Source organism: Carcharodon carcharias, chromosome 7, assembly GCF_017639515.1.
Source record: "Carcharodon carcharias isolate sCarCar2 chromosome 7, sCarCar2.pri, whole genome shotgun sequence".
Classification (NCBI taxonomy): Eukaryota; Metazoa; Chordata; class Chondrichthyes; order Lamniformes; family Lamnidae; genus Carcharodon; species Carcharodon carcharias.
The window spans coordinates 44,944,113-44,961,532 of NC_054473.1; the positions used below are offsets into that span (position 1 = coordinate 44,944,113).

A 17,420-nucleotide genomic window follows, 5' to 3' on the forward strand; every position below is an offset into this window, starting at 1 on the left:
GTATCCACTCATTCTAACTTGCCTAGCTGTTCATGAAGCAAAATTTCATGGCCTATCTCTATGATGAAATTAATTAAAAAATTAACTGTCAAACAGGCTTATAATATTGAAATAAAAACAGAAAATACTGTGCAGGCCAGGCAGCATCTGTGGAGAGAGAAATGGAGTTAATATTTCAGTTCGATGACCTTTCATCAGAACTAGGAAAAGTTAGAGATGTAATAGGCCTTGAGCAAGGGGTGGGTGAGACAAGGACAAAGGACATTGTATGATAGAGTGGAAGGCAGGAGAGATTCATTGACAGAAGAGTTAGTCTTACAGGACCAAAGGAAATGGTGATGAGGCAAGCAAAGAAACAAAAAATATGCCTGGAACAGGTGTGCTGCTGTCTGAAAACAAAAATAAGAGAAAAACCAAAACATGCAAAGAAAAGAAAACAAAATGGGAAACAGCGTTTACAGTCCTGAATTTGTTGAACTCAATTATGAGTCTGGAAGGCCATAAAGTGCCTAATTGAAAGATACCTGATCTTTGTCCTTGTCTCACCAACCTCTTGCTCAAAACCTATAACATCTCTAACTTTTCCCAATTCTGATGAAAAGTCATCGGCCTGAAACTTTTAAATCTGTTTTTGCCTTTACAGATGCTGCTTAATCTGCTGAGTTTTTTTTCCAGCATTTGCTGTTTTCATTTCAGATTTCCAGCATCCACAGTATTCTGCTTTTCATTTGGCTTGGAGTATTAGAGTATTATCTTCTTTGTTTGAACATCGAGACCACACATTTGTTAAGCCCAAATCCTGTAACCATGGCTGGAATATTCCACTGTTTCTATGTAATACTTATGTCTGGTAAAACCAACATTGTTTTATTCCTCAAACTCTTTCCAAATAATCACCTTTATACCCATGATATAGATATAGTACCAGTTCCTAGAAATTAAATCCACATGAAGCAACTTTATTAAGATAGGGAGGGCCGTACTGGCTATCATCGTTAATGGGATATACAGAAATACTAAGTGGCAATGTGCACAAATTAGGTTGTGCTCATTCAAATCCATATCAGTAAACTGCGAGAAGGAAGTCCCTGACCTCTTATTTTGTTCCATATGTACCTACTTTTCTCAGCAAAGAACTTGTGTAATTTACTTCAATGATCCATCTATACTTACTTTTAGTAACAGACTTAAAATGGAATTCACTTCTAGAGCATCCTTAAGAGTTTAGATTCCACAATAACACTGATTTGGTAAAAGGAAAAGGCATTGAGCCAAATTTCCACTGATCACACAATTTTCCCATGACAAATTCTATAATTTATTTAATGTTTTCTGGGAAGATGCAATTAGATTATTTCTTAGCCCTCGCAATGTAACCCAATGAAAATCCAGACTACGTCTAACCATTCATCATCTATCACTGCTTGCTTTCCAAAACATGAGATTTCCACGTGGTAGTATACCTTGGAACAGTTTGTTCCATGGGGCATTTGATCTTCGTCTTTTACTTACAGTTTATAACCTTAAATCTATTTTTGCTAAGCGGATAATTTCCCAATTCTTTCTCAAAGGAATTAATTGGCAGAGAATTAGCTGCTTTTGCTGGGAGTCTGTTCCACCTGATAAGAACTCCATGGGGAAAATAATTTGTCTTATAATCTCTCATTTTGCTTTTGCATTATTCATTTTCTGGTGTGTCCTCTTGCCTGTGCTCACACCCTAGAATAAATAGTTTGTTTTCATTTGTACCATCTATACCTTTCAGCATTTTAATGATCCATTTATGGACTTCATCAATCCATTTTCCAAAGAAAAGTTCAATATGTGAGTTTCCTTGTATAATTTAGCACTCTAAAGCCCAGAATCAGATGACTTAATGGTTATTAATTTGTTAGCTTTTGTTAAAAATGATCAGTTTTACCAGGCCATCAGTTTCTTAAAAGGGTCTGTTGTGACCTTTCATTTAAAGAGGGTCAATGAATCAATTGATCAGTGACTACCATAGTTGTGCTGAACTGAAATCAGATGAAACCAACATGATCTCCACTGTAAGCTCTGAAGAGTCATATGAAACGTTAACGCTGTCTTTCTCTCCAGAGATGCTGCCAGACCTGCTGAATTTTTCCAGCACTTTTGTTTTTGTTTCATGACCTCCACTGAGCCCATCTATGAAGGTTACACCCTGCTTTATATTATTCTGTGTCTGGATTTGGCAGGTTGCAATCTGAAAGACTACCTCATGATGATTTTGACAGAAACAGGCTACCATTTCACTGCCACAGCTGAGAGAAAAAATCTCGGTGACATCAAGAAGAGGCCCCACTATGTTGACTTTGAACAGGAGATGGCACTCCTGCTTCCTCCTCCTCCCTGGAGATGAGCTATGAACTTCCTGATGGGCAGGTGGTCAATGAACAATTTAAATGACCAGAGATCCTCTTCAAACCATCTTTCTTAGTTATGGAATCCTGTGGTAAAAATGAGAACACTCCACCATGAAGTGTGATTTATATATCAAGGACCTGTCTGCCAACACTGTCCTGTATGATGGTATGACTATGTATTCAGATAATTGCAGGCTGTATGCAGAAGGCAATCATAGCTCTGGCTCCAAGCACCATGAAAATCCACATTATTTTTCCACCTGGACGTAAATCCTTAGTCTGGAATGGAAGTTCCATCTTGGCCTCGCTGCCCACAAATGGAGGAATACAATGAGCCTGGACATTGTCCGCCATAAATGCTTCTAAATGAACTGTAACTGTCACAATAATTATGTAAGATGAAGTAGCATGGCTTTAGTGCTTGTCTTAGGAATAAAAACTGGAACAGTGAAGTTGGTGGTATTTTTTGGCAACAAACAAACCAGAAGCCCTGCAGTACATTCAAGGGCTGAATTGTACATTTAGTCATTCCAAATATTGATGTAATGGTTATTAAAGCCTCTGTAGAGGCCACCCAAAAAGTGGAAAAATACTTAACCTTCTGTATTGCTTATATGTAAATTACGTAATTGGATAATGCCTTCTTTTGTACTTTTGGCCGTAAAGTTTTGAAAATATATGATTTTGGTATGCAAAAAGCTTTACCTTTATACAAACATAAGTGAGGTTTACATCCATTGGGCACAAAATAAACCACTTAAAACTTAATGTTGCAAGTTTGTGGTAATTACACTGAATAATGCAATAAAATACACGTTTTAACAGGAATGAAACTCAAATGAAATCAATGATATTGCTCAGGTGGTTTTCAGAATAATTTCCTTTACTGCATTTCATCTGTAGTCAACTTTGCAGACGTTTCTATTTTGGCGATTGCAGGATGGCCTCTAAAAGTCAAGTGGTATGTTAAGGACTGGACATGATAGATTGTGCATGAACTGTCCTTTTAACCAGCATGGTAATTTAAAACCGAAGTACTCATTAAAGAAAAAGTAATAATGGTACCCTCCTTTCATGAAACTTGTTGACGTATTTCATTAACTCCTGACCCATTTTAGGATAGGACCTCTTCACTGAGAACCATCTTTCCTTTCAAATGTGCTTTCCTTCATTATTTGAGCTGATTCCAGTATTTCTTGAATAACTCTAGATTCCCCCTTCCTTCGTTACTCCTTTGCATGATGTCACTCAAAAAGATTATTTGCAGGTACAAGATCAGTTTCTCTGGGCAGAATTTTTCGCTGAGCAGGTGGGCGTCCGCCTGACCTGCTTGAGTGTAAAACAACCCATGAGCGTCTGACGTCATCGCGCAACCATGCGATATTTCAGTTGGCGGCTGTGCGCGGGAGTCGGAGCTGTGCCAGCCAACAATTACAAGGCCAGTTCAGGCCATTAAAAAAGCAATTAGGCTAGATTGCCTGTGTGATTTTGCACTCGTCACACACAAGCAAAATGGGCAGCCTGTGCGAATAATGAGGAGTTTTGGAGATAGCTTGCTGCTGGTTGCTTATTGGTACTTGGCAGCTTCATCTCTGTTCAGGGCTTCATTGTTAGCATTTCCAGACTTCATATTAAGACTGATTGATGTCTTCAAGGCCCCAGGAGGATTCAGACTGTGTGGACCCTTCCAGGTATCAGACAGCCTTCTGTTACCCTGGTAATGGGGATTGTGGTCTCCGCTGGTGGCACCTCCTCTGAGGAGGAAGAGAAAGGCAGAAGAGAGGGGAGGTCAGGTGTCCAAATGCAGCTTCCAAGGGAGGGACATTTGGGAGGAGAGGCGCAGGGCCAGAGGAAGCCTAAGGCAGAAGGGGCCGCAGAAGATGCTACTATCCTGTTGCCAGGATCTACAGGCAGCGATGCAGCTACCTCAATATGTCTGAGGTTCAATGCCAAAGGAGGGTTTGCCTCTCAAGGGAGACTGTGACCTCTATTTATCAGATGATTGGGCCTGAGATAAGCTCCAACCCTATGTATGTGGACACCCCATACTAGTGGCTCTGAAGGTCACAGCAGCCCCCAACTGCAGTGCCTCTGGCTCTTTCCAGGGGTCAGTGGAGGATCTGTGTGGAGTCTCCCTATCAGCTGTCCACAGTTGCGTCAAGCTTCTGGTGACAGAAGCTCTGTTCAGGTGGGTACTGACCTCAATTCTTTACTGTATGGATGAGGCCAGCCAGGCTGAGTGAGCCAGAGACTTTGAGCAAGTGGTTTCAGAGATAGAGCTCTGAAGAAGAGTCATACAGACTCAAAATGTTAACTTTTTTTTTTCTACAGATGCTGTTAGACCTGGTGTGCACTTTAAACATGGCGCCTGGCATGAGGAAGTGGTGAAGCGATAGCATGGCAGGTGAATTGGAGGTCACTCACCAGTGAAATGGAGTGTTTCCCAGGAATGCATGATTAATGAGGTCAGATTGGGACAATATGGTGCAAAAACCCGCCATTGTAGCCGGCAGGTAAAACGTCTGCTGCCGCACTTAGTGCAAACCTGGGCAATTCCGCCCTCAGTGACCTCCATCATGCAACAGTGTATGGCAAGTTGGAAACTTTCACCTGTTCCAGCCTGGAAAGAGTTGGACGCATTAAAACTTCATGGCCAAAGTCATCTTCATAGTCACTGGCAGTGCTGTCCTTGCACAGTTCTGAGGTTGTTCTTCCATCTTCAGAAGATGGCAGATTTCAGAGAAGACATCTTTAGTGAAGAACAGACATCTGACACACTGTTTCACTGAGGTTATCGTAGGATGGTCGAATATGGCGTCCTGCTGGGAGCCTTTCCCTCCCTGCCCCTGCTCCTCTGCTTCCCTGCTTGAGCAACTTGCCCTGCTCTGTATTGTGTCTGCTCATTCTCCTTCATGATGGAGTCCATTCTACTGCATACTACTGCATCCATGTCTGGGAGCAAGTGGTTTCTGCAGAATCCTTGAAGTCAGCACAAAATCCTTCAGTGTAGGACACAGCACTCTCTTTAGAGAATTCTATAAACTCTAGAAACCACTAGACATTTGCACAATCACAGCAACAGCCAAAAGAAATCAAACAACCAAGTATTTTCTTTCCAACCTTAAGGTAGTTGATAGTGCCTTTAAAATAGCATTTATTGGAGGTCTTTCCTGCTCCTGAGCACTTGTTCAGCTATTTTGAGCTTAAGAGAGATTGTAACTGGTGCGTTGAGCTCCAGAATGAGAGAGTTGGTGTCAAATCAGCATCACACAGTGATTATTGTCACAATCCACTTATTTAACATACTTCCAGTAGACGTTTGCTGTGTGTATGCTAATGCGCCGACTTTATTGGGTTCCCTCATCAGCGTGTGTGTAGTATTGGAAGAAAAATAGCAGTTAGTGACTGGAAATAACAAAAGCTAAGGAGCCACATTTTGCAACTTAAACCTGTTTCCTGGGGCAGCTGATGAGCAGAATCTTGTTGTGGCATCAGGTATCTCACCTGTCATCTGGAGAGCAGCAGAAGACCCCCACGCTGCCCTGTTTCGGGAAGGCCTGTTAAACTCCAAGCCAATCAGGTGAGGCCAGCAGTGGGCCTTTCCCTGGAATCACAAGCCCGGGGTGGAAATTTTACCTACCGAGAGCTGCCAGCAGCTCATGTGCTCAGCATTGACCCGGAGGCCATAGCTGCTGCAGGAAAAACACCTACTGGAGTCCAGGATCATGGAGTGATCCAGGCCACAGGTAAGTAATATGGGGTGAGGGAGTTTTGTGGGTTGGGGGGAGAGGAGTGTAAGGGGATCGGCAACAATGGCAGGGGGGTAGCTCTTGGTGGCCTCCGCTTCCTGATGTGTGCCTTTGATCGAGGAGCCCCCAACCCCTCATCCCTTCCACCATGCATGAGGTGACAAGCTGGCTGCACAGTTGTAGCTGTTGTGCATGCCATGAGGTGATGAGCCCACTTGAACATTTTGTAACTCTTTTGAGTACAAACACGTTTCCATCTGTTTCAGATGAAGTTACATTGTTTCAAAGTTTGCCATTGTGAGATTTGAACTCTTGATAATCTTTTAAATCTTTTAAATTTGAACTCTTGATAATCTTTTAAATGAAAACCAAATCAACAAAATTGGGATAAATCAGGCACAGCCCCTAATTCAGGTCAGCTGTAAAACCAAGAACAAAGTTACATTGTTTCATAGTTTGCCATTGTGAGATTTGAACTCTTGATAATCTTTTAAATTTGAACTCTTGATAATCTTTTAAATAAGATGTAACTGTTTCCATCTGTTCCTATTCAGATGAAGTTACATTGTTTCATAGTTTGCCATTGTGAGATTTGAACTCTTGATCTTGGGGTTACAAACCCAGTACCATAACCACTTGGCTATTTAGGCCAAGCCCATGAGCCCACTTGAAGCTGCATTAATACCAGTGGAGGCAGGATGAGGCCCTTAAATGGTCATTAATTAGCCACTTAAAGGCCTCAATATGCACCAGGACAAGAAGGTCGACCAAGGGCCCTCCCACTCAGAACTTAATTCTGGTGGAGGTGGGAAAGTGGCGGGGTTCCTTCCCACCTTCAAGCTCACCACCAGCACCAGCACAAGATTCTGCCTGCTATGTTTTAAACTCACTCCACAGCCCCACCTGCCCAAAAGATTTATAACTGGGGCCATAGATTCAAATGGGATGCAAGGAAATATCACACAAGTGCTTGTTTGTTAATGGAGTAGTGCAGTAATCTTTAAGACAAAATTAGACCCTGAAGAGAAATGCATTATTGGACATGACCTCCAATTTAAAATTGCAGTCAGCCATATTGGAGAGGAAATGGAGTGTGGGGCAGAATCTTATTGAGACATCAGCCTGCTGCCTGGAGAGCCGGCAAGAGACCTGCACTGCCTCCTCTCGGGAAGGACCTCTGAACCACAACCAATCAGGCAGTGGCAAAGCCAGCAGCAGGCCTACTCTAGGAATCAAGATGCTGGAGGCAGAAGCAAATCAGCTCTTGTTCTCAGCAGCGCCACAGACAAGGTAGAGGAAAAGTACCTACTGAACTCCCAGGATTGCGGAGTGACCCAAGCCAGAGGTAAGTAATGTCGGTGGGGGGAGATTTGGGGGTGGGGGAGGTTGGATAGATTTTGCAGGTTGGGTGGTCACTGGGAGAGGAGTTTAGGGGGCAGCAGCATTGGCAGGAGGGCTTGCTGTTAGCCCCTTTCATGTGGCAAGTTCCTCAGTCAGGCACTGAGTGCTTTTTATTGAAGGACCCCCCCCAACCCCCAACCCACGGTGGAGGTGACATGTTGGCAACACAGTTTTACCTGTCATGCACGCCGCATTTCAACAGACCTGCCCGCCACTGGGTTCATACCAGCAGTGCTGGGATGAGCCTTTAAGCAGTCATTAAATGGCAGTGGGGTTGGAAGTTCAACCACGGGGCTTCCTGCCCAGAACTTCATTCTGGCGGAGATGGGTTAGCTGTGGGGCTCTGGTACACCACCATCCTGCCTAATTACATGCTCTTGCCACCTCCAAGCTTGCCACAAATGAGAGCACAAGATTCCCCCCCTGTAAGCCTGTGGTTTAATTTTAACTGTCTCCCTGGCCTGGTTTCCACCAGACAAGGGGGGTTTAAAAAGTAAATATTTTTATCTCTATTTCTCTTTCTCTCTCTCACATATATATATGTAAACCTCTCGATATTTCATACTCTACCAAGTATTGATAATTATATAATGTAATACATGATTTCCTGAAACATGATTGTATGACTGGGTGGCTGGCTATGATTACTGAGCAACACATAACAGTGACACTCAAGAAAAATGAAAGGTAATTTTTGAATGAATGTGGGAAGACAATTTTTTTTCAGATAACACAATTTACCTACATTAGTGAATTAATTTTATATATTTTTCACCCATTATGGTTGTCTTTGAAGTCCAAAAATTAAAAAGTGTACGAGTACTTCTCTGTATTTGGTTGAGAAAAAACATTTAAACTGCAGCTGACAACCAGAATGTATAATATTGGGGTTTTAGATAGCGACTGTGGTTTCATACCGCTACAGTTGTGCTCTCTCTAATTTGCATTATTATCATCAAAAGATGTTTTTATATGGAGTAATTTACTGAACACCTCTAATTACTGCAATAAAATTATCTTCTTAATTGTATCATTTTACAAAAGGTCATTTTTATACAGTGTTCTTTGTTCACATGTGTGACATATTCTGCTGGGATTTTGGATGTTGTACTAGGACATTGTTGCTGATTATGTATGACTTAACTAATGCAATTTTCACTGATTAATGAAAGCTTTGATGAAGAGCTACATGGTTTTTAATTGCTTCATGTTGATTATTTTAACTATTGCAGTTCTGAATTACATACAGATTGAAAAGTACGGAAAACAAATCTCAACAAGAAGTTTGTACCAACATTTTGTGTTTTTTTCCCCTTTTAAAAACAGATGCAGATTTATCTTTCAAGCCCTGGCAATGATGACACTGAGTTGGCATCTAGAAGAAATGAAATTAGAGGAGCAATGGCTATATTCCTTCAGGTAAGATAAGTTGTATGTTTCTATTGCATTACTGTGCAAAGCATTCTTGTCCACAGAGCCCTGTGCTGTCACATCTAAAACTCCAGTTCGAGCTCAACCTGTCATGTAGAATCAAATAAAATGTTTGATAGCTGTTAAGGATCCTAAGTGTGAAAAATATTGGCTGTTACATTTTATCAGAAATTGGAACAGAATCTGTTGTTCTTCTCTGAAGGGATAACAGTATAAGAAGGAAATGGGAATGTTACGGTAGTGTAGTTCCAGGTATAGGCAAGCCAAAGGATCAGTTCTATTAAAAGTAATCTGCTGAACAAGTCCCTTAAAGCTGGAGCTAAACTTTCATAAACCCCTGGACATTGCAACTTCAAACCTGAACTGCAGGCCATAACACTAGGCAGGATGTTGGGTTTTAGGTCAGGGGTACACAAACCCACAATAGGGAACATTCACCTGGCATTGATTTTCCCAAATTGGGTCCCCCTCTTAGGTGGCCCGGCAACTGATTCCATTGTTTAATTTAGAAGTTTAAAAAGTTGGAGAAAAGACTGATTAAGAAGGAAGCGCCCTCTCTCTCCTATATGGAAAGGCAGCTTGCTGCTTCCATTGGCCCTCCAGTTTTGAGAGCCCATCCACTTTTATTCAGTATACTTTAGAACAGGGAAAACACGGATGACAGGGTTTTATGAAAGTCTAGCTCCGGCTTTAAGGGACTTGTTCAGCAGATTACTTATAACAAAACTGATCCTTTGGCTTGCCTGTACCAGGAACTACACTATTGTAACATTCCCAAGGACAGTGGGCCTCCCCTCTGGTCACCAGTTGGTCAATTCTGGGAAAATCACTGCCAGGTAACTGTTTCCCACACAGTGCGAGGTTGTGACTTCTACTTGGCCCTGACGTCATGGTCCCATCCCAAGATCCTGTCCCTCAACTGCATTTTCAAACTGCTGCTAGGCTAACATTTTCTTTGTGCTGGGATCAAAGTTTCAATACGGCAGCCAGATTTGGTCCAACTTCCACACTTACAGCTTGTGTGATTTTGCGTGGTTTTGCAGTAATGTTGTTTTGCTGTGGTTCCTGGTAAGCTGAAACTCAGTGACCATCTTTATTTCCTTTCACTTCAAGTTAGGTGAGTTCCTCTGTTAATCGCCTTTTTCTTATTCTCTTATCTGCTCTCAACAGCAGTATAAAATACACTGATGGAATGTGAAGCTCATAAATCCCGATCAATGAAAGCTCAGCATTCCCCTTAGAGTGAATGGGTTGTACAAATGTGTTGTTTTCGGTGCTGATGCGCAGTTGGTTTAATAATGCGGTGAAACAATAGAATATTCAACTTCAAAGCAAAGTCAAGAGCCAATAATCTAAATGTCCTACTTTTTAGAAGGATTTTACTTATAATTTATTTTGCTAATGCTCGTTCATAGTTTTTGGAATTGCTCATGGAGAAAAATAAACATCCCCCTCCACAGAAACTGCCCCTCTGTTTGACTTCATCTGTTTTTCTTCCTCTTTCCTTCCCCCCTTCTCTCTATCTATATATACCACTAAGGCACTGCCCAATGCAATTTCTTTATTTGTATTTGAGTCATTCTCACTATTTTTGGAAATCTAATCTTCTTTTGCTTCCTTGTAGAACCATGAATGGGCCATTTAGACCCTTAAACCTTTTCCGTCACTCAGTGAGATCATGGTTGATCTGTCATCTCACTCCATATTGTTTATCTTCCTTGCTGTTTATGCCAATCATTCAGAATGTATGGCCAGACCCCCACGGCGGGTCTCCCCACGGAGGATGTGGCGAGCCGTTCAAATCTCCGCTGACTTCAGCAGGACCGGAAAATCCTGCTGGCAGGAGGAGCCGGAAAAGCCCACCCCACGAATTGGTCAGCCTTTTTATTTCTCTGTGGTAACAAACTTTCTACATTCTTCTCTCTTATTTCAACCTTTGAATCCCCTTTGTTTCTTTGTCTATGGTGTGTAAGAAAGGCAAGGATTTCAAGGATGGGGGATTTCAATATGCAGGTAGACTGGGAAAATCAGGTTGGTAGTGGATCCCAAGAAAAGGAATTTGTGGAATGTCCACCAGATGGCTTTTTGGAGCAGCTTGTGGTGGAGCCCACTAGGGAACAGGCAATTCTAGATTTATTGATGTGTAATGAGGCAAATTTGATAAGGGAGCTTAAGGTGAAGGAACCCTTAGGAAGAAGTGACCGTAATATGATAGAACTTACCCTGCAATTTGAGAGGAAAAAGCAGGAATCAGATGTAACGGTATTACAGTTGAATAAAGGCAACTACAGAGGCATGAGGGAGGAGCTGGCCAGAATTGACTGGGAGATGAGCCTAGCAGGAAAACAGTGGAACAGCAGGAGTTTCTGGGAGTAATTTGGGAGACACAGCAAAAATTCATCCCTAGGAAAAGAAGCATACTAAGGGGAGGACGAAGCAACCATGGCTGACAAGGGAAGTCAGGGACAGCATAAAAGCTAAAGAGAAAGCATAATATGTGGCGAAGAGCAGTGGGAAACCGGGGGATTGGGAAGCCTACAAAGACCAACAGAGGACAACTAAAAAAGAAATAAGGAGGGAGAAGATTAAATATGAGGGTAAACTAGCCAGTAATATAAAAGAAGATTGCAAGAGTTTTTTTAGATATATAAAGTGTAAGAGAGAGGCAAAAGTGGACATTGGGCCGCTGGAAAATGGCGCTGGAGAAGTAGTAGTGGGGAACAAAGAAATGGCGGAGGAACTGAATAGGTACTTTGTGTCAGTCTTCACAGTGGAAGACATGAGTGACATCCCCAAAGTTCAAGAGAGTCGGGGGGCAGAGGTGAGTATGGTGGCCATTACCAAGGAGAAGGTGCTAGGAAAACTGAAAGGTCTGAAGGTGGATAAATCACCAGGACCAGATGGATTACACACCAGAGTTCTGAAGGAGATAGCTGAAGAGATAGTGGAGGCATTAGTGGTGATCTTTCAGGAATCACTGGAGTCAGGGAAGGTCCCAGAGGACTGGAAAATCGCTAATGTAACCCCTGTTTAAGAAGGGAGTGAGGCAAAAGACAGGAAATTACAGGCCGATGAGCCTGACGTCGGTCGTTGGTAAGATTTTAGAGTCCATTATTAAGGATGAGATTTCAGAATACTTGGAAGTGCATGGTAAAATTGGGCAAAGTCAGCATGGTTTCATCAAGGGGAGGTCATGCCTGACAAGTCTGTTAGAATTCTTTGAGGAGGTGACAAGTAGGTTAGACAAAGGAGAGCCAGTGGATGTTATCTACTTGGACTTCCGGAAGGCATTTGACAAGGTGCCGCACAGGAGGCTTCTCAGTAAGATAAGAGCCCATGGCATTAGAGGCAAGGTATTAGCATGGATAGAAGATGGGCTGTCTGGCAGGAGGCAGAGAGTGGGGATAAATGGGTCCTTCTCAGATGGCGGCCGGTGACTAGTGGAGTTCCGCAGGGGTCAGTGTTGGGATCACACCTTTTCACTTTATACATTAATGATCTAGATAAAGGAACTGAGGGCATCCTGGCTAAGTTTGCAGATGATACAAAGATAGGTGGAGGGACAGGTAGTATTGAGGAGGTGGGGAGGCTGCAGAAGGATTTGGACAGGTTAGGAGAAAGGGCAAAGAAGTGGCAGATGGAATACAATGTGGGGAAGTGTGAGGTCATGCACTTTGGTTGGAAGAATAGAGACATGGACTATTTTCTAAATGGGGAGAGAATTCAGAAATTTGGAGTGCAAAGGGACTTGGGAGTCCTAGTGCAGGATTCTCTTAAGGTTAACTTGCAGGTTGAGTCAGTAGTTAGGAAGGCAAATGCAATGTTGGCATTTATTTCGAGAGGACTAGAATATAAAAGCAGGGATGTGCTGCTGAGGCTCTATAAGGTTCTGGTCAGACCACATTTAGAATATTATGAGCAATTTTGGGCCCTGTTATCTCAGGAAGGATGTGCTGGCCCTGGATAGGGTCCACAGGAGGTTCACGAGAACAATCCCAGGAATGAAAGGCTTAACATATGAGGAACGTTTGAGGACTCCGGGTCTATACTCAATGGAGTTTAGAAGGATGAGGGGGGATCTGATTGAAACTTAACAGAATACTGAAAGGCCTGGATAGAGTGGACGTGGGGAATATGTTTCCATTAGTAGGAGAGACTAGGACCCGAGGGCACAGCCTCAGAGTAAAGGGAAGACCTTTTAGAACAGAGATGCGGAGAACCTTCTTTAGCCAGAGAGTGGTGAATCTATGGAATTCATTGGCACAGAAGGCTGTTGAGGCCAAGTCATTGAGTGTATTTAAGACCGAGATAGATAGGTTCTTGATTGGTAAGGGAATCAAAGGTTATGGGAAGAAGGCGGGAGAATGGGGTTGAGAAACTTATCAGCCATGATTGAATGGCGGAGCAGACTCGATGGGCCGAATGGCCTAATTTCTGCTCCTGTGTCTTATGGTCTTATGGTCCAAGTCTTACCCTTTTCCTCATTTGTATTTCCTTGTCAATTCTTGTAATTTGCTAGTTTTATCCAGTTTATTTTTAATTTCCCATTTCCAGCCCTGAGCTCATTTAGAAGAAAAAACAGAAGTGCCATTATCAGCGATGTGAGTGGCTGAAAACAATAGGTCTGAAAATTAGTGCCCAGAGACAAAAAGGTCTTAACATTTTTTGTGAAAAGAAGTACATTGCATTAAGTGGCAAAGTCACTGCAGCCTGAGGGGCCAGAAAATTACAGCACTTTTATGATCTGTGGTGAAAGGCAAATGCTTCCAGGCCACTGTAAATGAGTGGGATTGTAAAAATACTGCAAGATGAATGCATTTTGGCTCATTTTGGACTCTAAATATAACAGAAATCTGACCTTACCTGGATGCTGACTTTTCAGTTATTGCATTACAAAAGAACCTACTGACGTATTGGTGATATCTGAGAGAGGGGGAGAGGAGGGAAGAGAGGGGGAGAGAGCAGAGAGAGAGGAAGGGGAGAGAGAGAGAAGGGAGAAAGAGAGAAGGGGAGAAGGAAGGGAAAGGAAGAGAGAGGGAAAGGGGGAGTGTGGAAGAGGTGGGAGGGAGTCCTCTGTGGTTGCTGTGCATTAACCACAGTGTGAGCACCACAGCACTTCTCCAGGTGAGTGCCGTGTCCAGCCCAAAGTGGGAGGACAGCCAGATTTGGGATTTTGGGAGTAGGTATGGAGCAGAGTCAGGAACAGACACCCTTCCTCCCTCCCTCACTAATTGTGCCCCTTCACGCCCTCCCCACCAAAGTCTGCACGGTTGACCCTGTACCGGAGCTGTGATTGCCCCACACATGGACACAGCACTCAGCTTTGTCAATGCCCCCAACCCCCCACGCAGTTGACGGATAACTCACCAGTAACTTTAATGTAGCGGGCTGGGTTTTACGCTCCCAGCCACTCCCTTTCTAGCACTCTGAAATTTTACAAGTGGTGGGGGAGGCGTCAGGTGGCCCGTCTATGCTTGGGCCAATTAGTGGCCACTTAAGGGGCTTGTCCCACCCTGACCAATATTTTACCCACGGCCGAGGGAGGGGTGGGAGGCCCACGCCATGCGGGAAGCCTGGCGTTGCGGGAGCTAGTGACAGGGAAGATGGAGGGGGGATCTCCTTTGGGTGCCCCCTCCGCCTATTGAAGGTACCCCAACCCCATGCCACCCACCCCTTTAACCCTCTTCCCCTGGCCGCTTGCACCAGCACCCCACCCTCCCCATCCCCACTCACTCCCTTGCCCCACTTACCTTCCTCACTGAGACCCCAAACCCTGGAGTTACCTGTCAGCGCAGGCTCCTCAACACTGGGGACTGCTTGTAATGCTGGCAGTGACTACCGGTGGCGCTGGTAGGACTACATAGCTACCGGCTAATCGGATTAGCCAGCAGCTCTCTAAGGGGAGACTTCCTCCCGAGAAATGGGTAGAAGCCTCACCTTAAAGCATTAATGCTGCCCACGTTGTTAAATTACTGAGGGACAGCTGTGAAGCTCATGGCCCACCGACCTTTTAGCTAGATGGGAGGCGGGGACAGCAACACCACATAAAATCCAGCCCAGTAATATTAGAACCAGACAATTCGCCATTCTTCCCCTGGCTGGGCTCCTTCCCTGACTTTTTAGCCAGGGAGTGTGGGGACCTCTGATAATAAGTGGAGAACTCATAGAGATGAGATATGGATTGTGTGTGGGCAAGAGCCATGATTGGAGTACAGTGATGGGTGGACTTGGAGTGGTTGGAGGCCATGCATCACCACAGATCCAGCAAAGTTACTACAAGATTCAAACCTCATGAGGATAGTTTTCAAAAGCTACATGAACAAGAAGGCAATGTGGTTGAACTCAGGGATTCCACCAATGACCAAATGGATACATTATTAACGTGACTAGTGACCAAAAGAAGCAGGAGTTTGTCTTGCACACTTCAATTCACCATTTGGCTAATGCAACAGAACCCTTAATGATGTTGAGAAAAGGTGTTTTAAAAAACAGCCTTTGCACTTTGGCCTGCCTGTCACTGCCCCCTGTTTAATGGCAGTGGAAGTGGACTGAGGCATTTAATTGCCATTTAATTAAGCAGTTAAGGTCCTCAATATGCCTAAGGTCAGGCAACCTAGTGGGCATCTTATCCAACCCCCATATTATGGAGGTGGGTGACAAGTAGGTGGCCTGGTCTCCTGACATTTTACATGCTTCCTCAACCACCCCCCACCTGCCGACCTTCTGCTGAAAACATGTCCGGTGGGAGTGGGGAGGGGTTTGTAAAACCCAACCCATCAAATGAGAATCCAGCTAGCACAGAAACAGGTTACTGGCTATCAGACCAGGATCATCCCTCTGGCTCTGTGTAAGTCAAAGAGAGCAGCTCTAAAATGATGGACCAAGAAGTGGCTGAAGCCACAGACACAGACGGCAACCGGGTCTGGGCTGGCACTGAGTGTCGGCTACCTCAGACCTGCTTATGGCCTTGTTACTGGTGGATCTTTTCTGGGATTTCTGAGACTCCCTCCTCTTTTTATTCTGTTTCTACTCCTCAACCTTGTTGTCCAGCAACTGGTTGAAAAGCGATTGGTGATGCTGCAGCAAAAGGTCTCTTTCATGGCAGCAGTTGGATAGGCCAGAATAACTGCTCTTCGACCTCCAGTCATAGGTTCCCGCCCTTCTGCCTTTGCTGCTCGTCCAATCATAGATTCTATCTCTGGAGGAGCAGCAAAAGCAGGAGGGAGGGAACCTGTAATTGGAGGAGCTAGAGCAGTGAGCGTGGGATAGACAAAATCTGTGATTGGTGGAGCAGCTCTGTCTCTCCTACATTCAGTGCTCCTCCAATCACAACTCTGCAGTCAGTTCCCACTCTCACTGGCAACAGTGTTGTGATTTTTTTTAAGCTGCATATCTTGGGCTAGCACCAAAAGTTGGAACATATATATTTAAAATGGTGAATTTCTGAGATGCCAAATGGTGGCAATTTTCTCATCTCTGCATTATAATCTCTGCATCAAAATCTGCCCTCCTTTATCAGCCCTGCCATATGCAAGCTCTCTCTCTCTCTCTCTTTTTCTCTCCCTCCCTCTCTCTCTCTTTCTCCTGGTCTCCCAACTCTCTAACATGTGAATAGCATAATCTGAGATTTGCTAGTGCATTCTAAAAACAGTGGAGTAGATTGTTGTATTCACAGACTGGGTGCTAATCTGGCAGATTGGCTTACTTATTAATTGCAGAATCCATCCAAAATGTTATTTCATTGAAATTAGTGGAATAAAGATGTTGCATGTTTGAAAGTGTGGGCAATGCATTCCAGCATATTACCAACCAGGCATTGAAGACCAAAATCCACCCCACTATGTCAAGCATGCATTTTCAATCCAATACTTCTCAAGTGTCATGTTTAAATTTCTGCAAAGAAACAATAGTGGCATTTAACACTAAAGTCAGGGGTCTCGATTTTAACCAGCTGGATGGGGGCAATTAAAATATCAGGATCAAGCAATTGAACTCCATTCTGTCCCTTTAAATTTGACGTGCAGTTATCAGGGTATGGATCAGGCTACCTCAGAAGACAGGCTGGAGCCTAAATGACCAAAACCGTGGCCTGATTACCTCAATGGCACTGCTATTAAAAGTAGGGAGGGGGAGGCAGACCTGTGTGATTTGTGACAACTGAACTGAGCCAGGAGCTACTGACTCCCAAGTGGGTAAATGGCTCTTTTAGCATTCATTTATGAGCCAGGAGAAGCAGAGGCGCCCCCTCCAGGTCCTTCAAACAAGCCTTTAGCCACCCCTAGCCCAGACGTCACTCACCTCTGACCTCAAAGGTAGCTATCCAAAAAGATCTAATTATATCTGAGGCTTGAGCTTTCCTGATGTTAATTTGGATCTGGTGCAAAGTCAAGGAAATCAACAGTGATGTCACCAAATGGGCAATCTGCCAATCACATTGGGGAAGTCCCATAGACAG

The 17,420-nt window shown here is 43.8% G+C and overlaps 1 protein-coding gene across 1 annotated transcript in view; it reads left to right on the forward strand.

Moving 5' to 3' along the window:
* LOC121279750 (receptor-type tyrosine-protein phosphatase gamma-like) overlaps positions 1–17,420 on the forward strand; it is a 783,231-nt gene that overhangs the window by 430,339 nt on the left and 335,472 nt on the right. Inside the window, exon 5 of the mRNA XM_041191026.1 lies at positions 8,861–8,953. Within this exon, the coding sequence (XP_041046960.1) occupies positions 8,861–8,953 (93 nt within the window). The remainder of the gene's footprint in view (positions 1–8,860; positions 8,954–17,420) is intronic.